This window comes from Balaenoptera musculus, chromosome 3 (assembly GCF_009873245.2).
Source record: "Balaenoptera musculus isolate JJ_BM4_2016_0621 chromosome 3, mBalMus1.pri.v3, whole genome shotgun sequence".
Taxonomy (NCBI): Eukaryota; Metazoa; Chordata; class Mammalia; order Artiodactyla; family Balaenopteridae; genus Balaenoptera; species Balaenoptera musculus.
Window position 1 is genome coordinate 63,142,098 of NC_045787.1, and position 12,764 is coordinate 63,154,861.

The following is a 12,764-nucleotide window of genomic DNA, read 5'->3' on the forward strand; positions in this document are numbered from 1 at the left end:
CGTGGCATGTGGGATCTTCCCGGACCAGGGCTCGAACCCACGTCCCCTGCATTGGCAGGTGGATTCTTAACCATTGCACCACCAGGCAAGTCCCAAGTTTGACTATTTTGTATGCCTCATGTAAGTGACATCACACAGTATTCGCCTTTTTGTGACTGGCTTATTTCACGTAGCATAATGTCCTCAAGGTTCATCCATGCTGTAACATGTGCCAGGATTTTCTTCTTTCTTAAGGCTGAGCAATATTCCATTGTATATGTACTCCATATTTTCTTTATCCATTCCTCTATTGATGGACATTTGGGTTGCTTTCATCTCTTGGCTACTGTGAATAATACTGCAGTGTACATGTGTATGCAGTTATCTCTTCAAGATCTTGCTTTCAATTCTTTTGCATATATACCCAAAAGTGAGATTGCTAGATCATATGGTAATTCTATTTTTAATTTTTTGAGGAAAGTTTTGTTTTTGATAGTGCTTACACCATTTACATTCCTATCAACAGTGTACAGGGTTCCAATTTCTCTGCATCCTTGCCAACACTTAATATTTTCTTTCTTTTGATAGTGGCCTCCTAACAGGAGTATGGTGAGAATCTTTCTCCATTTTTGAAATTTCCCAGAGATTGCATTTTAATTTGGCTAATGCTTAGTAGTATAGATATTAACTTTTTTCTTGAATAGAGGAGCAAACGAAAAATCTATTCCTTTCTGCATTATAGACTAAGTACGTGTTGTAGTTCTAAAGGTCCTCAGTCAAGCTTCCCATTACCCATCTTAATTAATTCTTACACTTTATAACTCACACATGGATTGTTCCACAGTGGTCACCAAGTTCCCTAGTTCTGGTCTTTGAAGTCCAAGCCCAAAGTGCATAGCGATGGTCCATGCCATATCGCAACATCTGTTTGGCCTGCTGTCTCAGATAGAGGTGTGATCACTGGTAGGAATCAGTAGTTTTTCCCCAGGAATGATAAGCTGGAAAAAGGTTAGACCTGGGGAGACCAAGATAAATGAAAAAGAACCAGATCAAGCTCCCAGGGAAGGACACTGACAAAGGCTGCAAAGACTTGTCAGTGTAGGTGTTGGGCAGAGGTGGGATCAGGGATCGTTGTGGGCACAGCTAGCATCAGCTAGAGAGCTTGTTATGTAGCAGCTCGGATCATTTCTGACCAGGGCCCAGCAGATGGAGAGGGTCCATGAATAATGGTGTGGCAGAAATAGTAGGTTCTTTCTCACATTAGAGAAATAGCCAAAGTTGAGAGCTTAATGCCTCTGTGTTTCTCCACTGGATTTTCCCCAGACAGATGATTTGCAGTTAGAATTTCAAGGGTCAGTTTATCCACATGGTTCACGGGGTAGAAATATGATTTTGCAGTTCCCAGGTCAAGGTTAAATACAGAGCTCCTCTCACTGTGGGGGGGTGGGGACATTCCAGGGTTGTGTCCATGTGTGGCCCATGGCACTTGTTGAAGCCCATTAGAGCCAACTTCATCTCCAGAGATGCCCACTCCTCTGCCCCGTGTGTCTTAGTCACGTCTACCCACTAATACGTCCCCCTTTATCTCTCATTTTTACCATGATTTCTGCCCCCCTCCAGCAATCCTTCTATTTAAACACTTTGGTTTTGGCCACCTCTTTGCATCTTGATTTTTTTTCTCTTTCTGTAGCTGTCTTCTGATTATTTTTAATGTATTTACTTCCCATCTTGTTCTTGAAAGTATTTAAGATGGTAGTTCAAAGAGGCACATGGTACACTGGATTAAAACTAAAATAGATAAGGAAATCAGGCAATGGAGGAAAATCGTATGAGGCCGTGGGTATGGTTAGTGAACAGATGAGTACTGTGTGGTCCTCTGCAGTTCCTAAAGTCACTCTGATTTTGGTTCTGAATGTAATCAGTTATGTGATTCATATTGAAAGCTAAGAATAGATTGGTGTGCAGGCACATCTTTTCTTGCTCCTGAGACTTGAGAATAATTTATCCTGTGGATCCTTATAAAGGAGACACTCAATAGAAAGCTTAGAATTATACTGGGGTCTAGGGAGCTCTTTGGCATTTTTCTGAAAAGGTGAAACAAAGGAATTATAGATCTAGTTTTTCCTTTTATTTTGCATTGGTATATAGGCAATACTGATCATGAATAGTTCTAGAAAAGTCATGGATGAAACACTTTACTTCAATGTCAGCCTGACAAGTTGTGTGTGTGTGTGTGTGTGCGTGCACGTGCGCATGCACATAATGTCTACAGAAGCCAAGAGTGCTGCCGTATTAACTCTGCTATCTAGTCTTGAAAATTCCAGTTGGCAAAGTAAAGGGAGACAATGATCTGTCTTTAATTTGAAAGATGTTTGCGTGTGCTTTGCATAATGGTAACACTTAAGACAGCTGGCAGACTTGAATAAGAAACCCTGTGCCAAGAGTTTGTACAGTTTCTGCTTTTCACCTCAGGATGCAACTCCACAAACCTCATTGCACAAGATCAGCTTCACCATTAGCTCCATACTGAGGTCATGGGTCTCTCTTACTGCTGTCCAGCTAGACAGTTTCAGGGTACCCTCTTTGAAAAATGCTAGTAACCTTTGTCCAGTTTTATTGTCATTGCAGTTATAATGCCAGCCTTGCAATATTTCCTGGCAGGAGAACTTCAAATGACATGAAGGGAAAGGAGAGAAATAGGAAATATCCCTCAAAATGAGCGAGACTGTGAACTTCGGAGGGAAAAATAATGCAATTGGTTTCACCCCCACCCGGTCCCCAGATCTGTTCCAGGCTCACCCAACATTTATTAGTGCCCCTCTTTCTTCCTACCACGAAGTCCCCACCTTCTGCTATCCTGGGTCCTTCTAAAAAGCACAAATATCAGCCCAGCTCACATCCAGATTCCACCCAATGGTGAGATCTCAACAAAAAACATAACCGACAGCAGGCAAGAAAGGAGAGCCATGGGGCAGCTCACTCACTGTGTTTGGGTCTCTTACCCCATCAGCGTTCTCTTGGGCCATGGCTGTGCAAGCAGTCTAAGCATCGCTGCACGACCCACATCACTAGTGTCTGTTTCTATATTCTTAGTTTGAAAATTGCCTGCCTGTGGGCTGAAAGTGCTCCCAGTTTTAGCATTTGTTTTGAGCCCACATCTGCCCACTTGTTCTGCAGGCAAAGCTGCTTTGCATGGAACTTGACTGAAAGTGAACCTGCCAGAAGGAAACGCTTCTTTGCCCCCCCCAATGCTGGCATGGTTTCTCCTCTCTGTAGGTGCCCGTTTGCTTACAGTGTTATTCTGTGCTTTCCTGTTCTTTCAGTGGACTTTCGGGGCCTGTCCAGCTCTCTCGCTGGGAAGTTTTTTGGGTTCGGTGTAATTGCTGACTAAATGATTTGCTCATTTGCCTAAGAGGAATGAATGGTTGAATCAGACCAAGGACATACATTTGATATTCTGCTTGCTTTTGCAAAGCAGATGCCTTCTATTACTGCATTTTGAGAGAGTTATTTAGAAAATAATAAAACTAACAGCTAAGCACTGATTTTTATGTCTCCATCCTGCATCATTGCCAGCTTGACTGTAATTATGTCATTCGAGGAAAGATTCTAACCATTTCCCTTCCCTGGCCCCTTTGTTTTTCAAAAGAGCTGACTTGGGGCCATATTTCTAAGGGAGTAAATCACATGCAAGTGTAAAAATGGCTTTATGTGAAGTCATTAGGGATTTTGTCAAGTTTGTTGAGTGAAATCTTGAATGGAATGGTAAAGGGAGTTGAGTTGAGAGTAGTTCTGCTAACAGGGGTAAATGGAAAACTAGTGGAGGTGACACAGCTTTTATCGGCTGATGCAAAGCCCAAGGAAAAAGAAATGGAAGAGTTGTTGGAAATTTATGAAATTTTTGTAGTGATTTTCCTTAAAAGAACACACACAAAGTTGTAATTTTACCTCGTTAATAAGCTAGTGCGAGGAGTGTGGTAATAGCTTAAGTGTGACTCTGGATTGTTTCTTTTACTCATGGGATGTTAGCTGCAGTGAAGAGGCGCAAATTATCTTAAAAATCTCTCAATTGTTCATTGTAAAAATTTCCACTTGCTTCCTGCTGATCTGTAGCTCTAGGACAGGGCTACCCAATAGAACTTTCTGGGAGGATGGAAATGCTGTTCAGTACTGTAGCCACTAACCACACGTGGCTACTGAGCACTTGAAGTGTGGCCAGTGCAAGTGAGGAAGTGAAATATTCACTTAAATTTAGTTTTCATTTCAATTTACATAGCCACTTTTGGCTCGTGTTACCATTTTGGACAGTAGAGCTGTAGATCCTTAGGCAGGGGGGCTCCTTATGGTAAAGATTCAAACTTTAATTGTCTTAAGGGAGCAACCCAGGCAAAGTACTAATGAAGTCCCAATTTTCATTTACCATCTGGAAAAAGTCCCTCTTTTCCCACTCCAAGAAGGCAGAAACATTCTGGAGGGCGGGAAAGCCACTGCATATCCTCTTCTTTTTATCAGTAACATCTGTTGTGTTGAACAAAAGGGGCTTGGGAGGGTCAGCCAGGCTCAGCTGGGTCAGCAAGACCAGTGTGGAGATGAGCCACAGTTAGACTTTGTGTCGTTAACATTCCGCCAGGAAGAGTGACTCGATTTCTCGATTTCATGATAAAGTCCTTTACAAATATAGACTAACATGAAATGCTTATTATCCATAATGAACTTTTGTGTTTCCATGCATGATACTGACAAGAAGCTCTTGAATTCATGGCCTGGTTGTTAAAATTCATGATGTTTTAAAGCAGCAGTGCTGGAGTCTGCGCCGGTGGACCGAGCAGGAGTGGAAAGCTCCCCCGTGGCAGATGCCACCGAACTTTCACCTTGCAGGTCACCCTCAACTCCTCGGCACCTCCGCTACCGCCAGCCCGGAGGTGAGCGCTCGGAAAGGGACTCAGAAACACACAAGCGAGGGATGATTCTAGCTCCTGAATCTTTTGTTTGCCTTACTGTTTCACTCCCCGAATATTTTTAGTCTCGGTTATGAAAAGTAATGGGAAGCAAATGTTACTGTAGGACCAAGTAGTGGAAAATGAATGATTAGAGCGTATGTCATTAGTATAACCAATATTTATTTGGCCCCATCATCGCGTGGCACTTTGTGTGGAGTAACCTAAATTGAATAGCCTGTTCTTAGTTGCTAGTTGATTGAATTTCAGTGCTGGTTTTACCAAAATGTTCCCAGACTCTGATACCTTACCATGAATCCCAGGATAGTCTGTGTTCAATAGGTTCATCTGGGACACAAAATTGTCGGGGTTGGGGGGGGGACCTTATTAAGAACACTGTTTCAACTAAAATAAAGTCCAGTTGCATGGGACTCCAACCTTCATTATTGCTAGTGGCAGAATCTGGTATCTTTTCTATAGTTATGAAAATTATAAAACATTATCCCATAATTTGTTTTAGAATATACCAAATGTTTTCTAATTGGAGGGAAGACTGTCAGAGCAAAAGACAGAAATCTTTTATCTCCTCCTTGCTCAAATAAATGTATCCAAATTACAGTTGTTTTAGAAATGTTTTCTTCTTTTTTCCTCAAGCCAATTATTTCAAGTTGGAAGGGAAAATTATTCAATTATGAAACCAGATTCACCCTAAGTAACCCATGTAAAACGTAGACGTTTTCTGACTCTCATACTCCTGCTTTAAGTAAGGCAGTTTAGCAAAAGATAGAGTGCGTGGCTCCAAATGGTCATTTCATTTGCAGCCTTAGCCTCGTGGTGGAAGCTCTTTTCATTGCCATCACCTCCAAGAGAAGCTAGTCTGGGTCAGGCTGTTGTCAGCAGATTTGCCTTGATGGATATTAGCCCTTTGGGGCTCCTGGTCAGTCATGGGTCACCCTGACATTTGGGTAGTTCTGAAAAACCAAGGTAACAAGCTAGATTCCCTGGCTTGTTATAGGACTACTATGGAATTAGCCAAATCTCTTTACTCTTCTTAGAGCCTTGGTCAGTCCAAGCCTTGGCAACTTCTTTGACCATTGCCACGTGCACAGACTCCCTTGAGTTCATTAAACCTGTAAGAGTTTGGGGCCAAAGCCTATGAAAGCAAAACTTTACCAAGCCAAGAGTTAAATGCTGTCCACTTGCTTACTATTATTAGAGCTCTGTTTTAGTATAGTCTCTTTCGTATGTTTATATTCGTTTAAAGTTTTTTTAAATTTATATAAACATCGTTTGGAAATCCTCATCCTGTTTGTGGATTAACTAAGTTCTTTGTTTCTTCCCTGATCTGACTAAATCCCAGTGATACAGGAAGAAAACCAAAATCTGTGATAATATGGTGGGTCCAAATGGGGACAGTATCACACATTTTCTCACTGTGTAGCTGAATTTTGTCTGTTCATCTGTCTACTTGCCACCTTGTTTCACAAATGTTTTCAGGCTACTGCTGAAGGAGAGGGTACAGCTGTTCTGTGCTTTCATGCTTGGGCACATTAAGCAGCTCTTTGCTTCCCCTCTTATTTATTTTAAGCATGACTATATAACTTTAGGGGCAAACTAATCAAAAATCACAGAATCACAGCGAACTATCTTCACTAAAAGCCTGAGTGAGAAAAACAGTGAGGTTGTCAGCAATATTATCAAATGTTGTGTGTAAGTATCTGAGTGAGAGGGGCTACAAAAAGGTGCTGAGTGCATCCTTCTATTTAAGAACCCATCTCTGCTTCTAAAGGTATTTTGAGAAGAAAATTCCGTCAGTAAAATGTAGAATATTTTTTAAAAATATTTTTTATATTGAGAGAAAATTCACATACCATAAGATTCACCCTTTTAAAATATACAGTTCAGTGGTTTTTATATATTCACAAGGCTGGGCAGCCATAACTACGTCTCATTCCAGAACATTTTCATCACCTCCCCCACCAAGGGACCATGTACTCATTAGTAGTCACTGCCCATTCCCATCTCCCTCCCAGCCCCTGGAAACCACTAATTTACTCTCTGTCTCTATGGATTTACCTAATCTGGACATTTAATGTAAATGGGATCATACAATATGTGACTCTTTATGACTGACTTTCACTTAGCATGATGTTTTCAAGGTACATTCATGTTGTGGTATGTATTAGTACTTCATTCCTTTTTGTGGCTAAATGATATTCCCTTGTATGAGAATTTTTGATTTGGTTTATCATTTCACCAGTTGGTGGACATTTGGTTGTTTTTACTTTTTTGGCTGTTATGAATAATGCTGCTATGGATGTTCACGTATAAGTTTTTGTGCAGACGTATGCTTTCATTTCTCTTTGGGCTACACCTAGAATGGACTTGCGAACATAGAATCTTGTTATTTGCCTATTAATAAGGACAACGCAGGGTATTTGCACTCATCCAGTGCTGGAATGAAAATGAGAATTTTTGTTATGTAATATTATCCAACTGCCTCACCATGCCATTTCCATTCTTTTGAAATAACCAGGACAGACCGCCGACAACTCCCACTGCTCTGTTTCGCCTGCTTCTGCTTTTGCAATTGCCACAGCTGCAGCAGGACATGGGAGCCCACCCGGTGAGTAGGGGCCAGCAGCTGAGTGCAGACACATGGCAATTTATGGTAAATCAGTGGTCCTTGCCTGCCAGCGTCTTGAGGATACACTGGGCAGCTTCTTAAGAATGCAGATTCCCAGCTCCCTAAGTCAGTGCGTCTTGGTGTGATACCGTCTTTTAAATAAGCACCTTCAGGTGAGTCTCACACAGGTGGCCTGTGGGTAACACTTTTGAGAACTTCTGTATCAGAGAAGGATGTGCTGTTTCTTTCATGTTGTTTTATGGAGTGCTTTAACCTTTTCAGCCAAATTGTCGAGAACACGTGGTTCCCTTTTAATTGAGTCCAGTGCTGAAAGCATATGCAAGGTGGGAGGGAAGGTTTGTGGAGGGGGTGGGGAGGAGGGAGGGATCTATTGCTTCAGAGTACTCAAAATTCATTTCCAGTAGCTCCATGATGCTTTCTGAGTTGCTGTCAGTTAATCTTCAGGGTAAAGAAGTACTTAAAATAAAAGCACGGTATTTTAAATAGATGAAAAATGTTATCCATGATCTCTGTCCTCTTCTCTCATGTGCAAGGAGGACGTTATGTTAAAATAAATCCGTATGTGGTTTAAACAGCCTAGTTGCTGTGAGTATCTTCACCTAAACTAATTCTCTGTGTTCCGGGAGTGTATTTTTGGTGTATTTTGTTAATTAGTCATTGCTCACCTACCACAAAGAAGTCCATTTCCAAAGCCTATGAACTTATATTCAACAATAGTAACTGGTAGATACTGTCTGTGTGAAATCTTTCTAAATTGAAGTAAGAACAAAGAGATATACTATAAGGAACATGAATTACCATAGTAATTCATAGTTATATATATATATATCCCATCTGAATGGAAAATCTTTGCACTTTGACTACATTCCACATCTTAAATATTTTACCACACACACTTCACTGGATGTGGTCAGGCAAATTGGGGATGTTCTTTGCCCCAAATATTCCCAGAACCTTCCCCTCAATTCCCATGAGTATAACGCAATACAGCCTGTAATGGTAATAGTATTGATGTCTTCTCAATCCAGTCGGCTTCTGTTGTTGACTGCATGTTATAATAATGAACATTTCTTTGATGAGATAACAAAGGAGTCTTCCCTACACTTCCGGCAGAGTTGGTTATCAACTGTGATTTGCTAAGACCTTCTTCTGTCTTTTGTTCAAGCTGGTCTGTCTTTGGAAAAAGTGAAATACAGAGCTTCCTCACAGGTCTCTTAATTTAAATATGGTTTGTAAGGGAAAGTAGTTTTTAGGTCAGTTCAGGATGAGACCATTTCCCCATTTGCTGGAGGCTGGGTCGGGGAAGGTACCTTTTTTCCACCTGAGATTGAAGCAGAGTTCTCATGGAGAATGGCTTTCAGGCTTGGGCTTGTCCATGCCTGATGGGCCAGAGGATAAAGTAACCGCAGTAGCCAAGTCTTCCTCACTGTCTGAACACTGCTGCTGCTCTGCGGCCTGTTCCTGCTTCTCCCCTGAAGCCGAAAGAGCCTTAGCAAGAAGGCTGTCCCCGGTGAGCCGGCTGAGGGGGGGCAGACTGCTGACTGACGACAGCCAGCACTGCCAGGTGCAGGGTGGCCGGGTCCACCTCTCTTATCACGCCGCTGCTGACGTTGCCTGCAATGGGGTCTGGAGCCACATGATTCAAGTTTAGACATAAATGACATAAAGGATGGCTTTGGCAGTATCTGTGGCCCTGCTGTCAAGGCAGCAAGTTGCACAGGGGTCAGTTTCGGTGGCTAATGGTGGTACGAAAGAGGGTCTGTTTTGGAGTAGGGATCAGTACGCCCCTGGGGCTCGGCTGCTCTGTGGATCTAGCCCCACAGGAGAGTCCACCTGCCTACGAGAACTTGGCAGAAGGGCTCGGGTTCATAGGCCGCCAGGGCAGGTGGACACGGCGCAGAAAGAGAGGAAGTGCTGGGAGGATGATCTGGACTTCTTGGCTGGCCAGGGAGAGGAGAGCCTGCTACTGCCCAGAGGAGCCCTAGACCCGGACAGACAGGTGTCCGACGGAAGCTAGTGCTACCTAATGTTTAAGTCTCAAACCAGGCTTTGTATCCACTCTCTGAATCAGGGATTACTGACCCGAATGCACACTAGAACGTGGAGAGCCTGCAGAGGTGAGCAGGAGGGAAGGCGGTGTAGATAAGTGAACATCTCATGCTCGCATCCATTTTTCCAGGCTTCCCGTCTGCTTGTCTGGCCGCAATATGGGACCACCTGGTGGTGCCGCTCTGCTGTGTGTGGCTTATAGCCTGGAACAAGGTGCCGCCCGGCCAAGCCATGCGGTCTGCAGAGTGGGCTTTCATGTTTCAGGCTCCTCTTCGGGTTCCCTCTTGCTTTAATCCTCTCCCACCTCCCTGCCCTCAACCTCTACCTCCATCAAAATACACAGGAATCTGGCAACTCTGGGTTAGAACTGTCAGTTAGTGAAAATGCTTTCAAATATTCACTGCAGGCATTTGCATGTAAGCCATTTCTCTTTAATGATTGCTTAGAAGGTAACTTTACTGCATTAAAAGGAATTTAAATTTAGCAAAAGGATGGACAGAAACTTTTCTATGCAAAGAGGCCGGATAAGATGTGCATGCCGTAGAGGCAGAGAAAGTTGATTTATCTGTGGAAGGTGGCCTGGTATGTACTCAAGATTGCCCGTCCTGCCCCTCAGGTCTGAGCCTGCCTGATTTCCACACACACTGGAAAAGACTGGAATTTCCCCTCTGGTTTCTTTAAGCACTTAGAGCCTGTCCTTTCCAAAGATGGGTGTCTCTTCCTTCCACGTCATGCTCCGTTTCCTTGTAGACTAACAGGAGTACCTCTGCTGGAGAGGAAGGAAAGCCTGATCTGTGGGCACGATTGTGACACAATTAATTCTTGCTAACTTCACATTATGAAGATTTCACAGTTTATTTAGTGCTTGCCTTCCGATTGGCAGCCAAGTTACATTAGGCCCACTGTGGATGGATCCGGGATTTGTGGGGTCTTACACTTACACAGTCTGCCTCAAGGAAAAGAATATAAAATTACAAACCTTTAGAGCACCTCCCAGGGCTTTGGAAGAGGCCCATACACATTGAGAGGCCCCGAGGCTTAAGCTTCATTGGCTTCCCGGTAAATCTGTTTATGAGTCCAGCCCTGATCATTCTTGGAATCAGAGCAGGTTTAGGAAATTTTGATCACGGGGTGGCGGGTGGAGGTGGGAGTGGGACCAGTGATCATCAATCAGTCAAATAAGTGCTAACTCTATAAGTTTTAGCTCTATGCAAGATTGAGACAAAAAACAATGAGTCTTATGAGCCACCACACTGGTTGAAATGTACTTTCAAACATCTGCTCAAATTTAGGAGCTCTGCATTAAAGTAGAATTAAAATCTGTGCCTTTCAGATGGCTGCTGATACAGGGAATCTGCAGGTGCAGTTTGGATATAGTTATGATATGAATAGAAATGCAAATCCAATAAATACACATATCAGGGCATATCATGGTGCTTACTATATACCTAAAGCTCTGGGATTAATGATAGGGTTTATGAAATGATCTAAAATGAAATATGAAAGTGTGAGGTGGGTTATTTTTATGAGAGTAGAAATAATGGCAGTGGAGGTACTACAAGCAACTCTTGATTATCTGTGAAAAGATTATAGGTTTTACCATTCTATGCAAGTCAGAGTAAATTAACAAAGTAGAGGAATGACTGAATGCATTTATAGGAAAATTAATGTCACAGTTACAATTGCTTAGAGAAATAGTGAGTTCTTTATTGGTGGTGACTTCGTACTTGTAAAATAGATAATTCATAATCTGTTTTTTCCTCTGTCAAACCACTCAGGCTTGTGTAGCCAATAGTAGATCTGAGCTTGGTGTGAATTAGGCTTGGACTCACTTTTTAAAATACCAATAACTGGTCCCACCCCCAGAGATTATGACTTTTTGTTTTGTTTTGTTTTTGTTTTTGTTTTTTTTTTTTTTTTTTACCAGTATTCTTTATTTATTTATGGCTGTGATGGGTCTTCGTTTCTGTGCGAGGGCTTTTTCTAGTTGCGGCAAGTGGGGGCCACTCTTCATCGCGGTGCGCCGGCCTCTCATTATCGCGGCCTCTCTTGTTGCGGAGCACAGGCTCCAGACGCGCAGGCTCAGTAATTGTGGCTCACGGGCCCAGTTACTCCGTGGCATGTGGGATCTTCCCAGACCAGGGCTCGAACCCGTGTCCCCTGCATTGGCAGGCAGATTCTCAACCACTGCGCCACCAGGGAAGCCCCAGAGATTATGACTTGATTGGTCTGGGTCCATCTGGGGCATCAGGATTTTTAAAGTTCCCTGTGTGATACTTATGTGTAGCCAAGATGGAGAATCACTAAACTAGATGGAGAAGGTGTATTTGTTCCTTCTCTGGTTGTAGCATTCCTACAGCCAGTTTGAGACATATTTTTTATTGGTTTTTTTTCCAAAACATATAAAAACCATTTTACAATAAAAATGTCTTAAGATAGCTAGTTGAAGTTTGGGAGACAGGATGTATCTCATTTACATTTTTAAATGAAAACATTGTTATCACTATTATTAATGAAAAACAAAGAGCTTTGGCAAACCAAATGTAAGTTAACAGTGATTCCAAGTCTTACTTTAAATTCTTTATTTATTTTTAAGTTTCATGTGTACAACATTGTATTTCAACTTCTGTATTCACTACTGTGTGCTCACCATGGAAAGTTTAATTTCCATCCATCACTATGCAGTTGACCCCCTTTACCCATTTTACCCTCCCCCATGTCCCTTTCCCCTTGGTGACCATTACTCTTTTCTCTGTATCTATGTTCATTTTTGTATGGTTTGGTTGTTTATTTTATTTTATTTTTTTGGTTGTTTATCTTATTTTATTTTTTTATATTCCTCATATGAGTGTTTATTTTATTTTTGGTTGTTTATTTTATTTTATTTTTTTATATTCCTCACATGAGTGAAAACATACGGCATTTGTCTTTTTCCATCTGACTTATTCCACTTAGCATAATACCCTCAAGGTCCATCCATATTGTTGCAAATGGCAAGATTTCATCTTTCTGTTATGGCTGAGTAGTATTGCATTGTGTATATATACTACATCTTTATCCATTCATCCATTGATGAGCACTTAGGTTGTTTCCATATCTTGGCTATTGTAAATAATGCTACACTGAGTATAGGGGTGCATATGTCTTTTTGA

General features: G+C 42.0%; 1 protein-coding gene across 5 annotated transcripts in view; it reads left to right on the forward strand.

The window, feature by feature from the left end:
• RASGRF2 (Ras protein specific guanine nucleotide releasing factor 2) overlaps window positions 1-12,764 on the forward strand; it is a 229,960-nt gene that overhangs the window by 127,081 nt on the left and 90,115 nt on the right. For 2 of the 5 annotated variants that reach the window (XM_036848287.1, XM_036848289.1), the window contains exons 16-17: window positions 4,773-4,901; window positions 7,453-7,542. The exons of 1 other annotated variant lie outside the window; for it this stretch is intronic. In XM_036848287.1, the coding sequence (XP_036704182.1) occupies window positions 4,773-4,901; window positions 7,453-7,542 (219 nt within the window). The remainder of the gene's footprint in view (window positions 1-4,772; window positions 4,902-7,452; window positions 7,543-12,764) is intronic. 2 more of the 5 variants (XM_036848288.1, XM_036848290.1) reach the window with 1 other exon arrangement.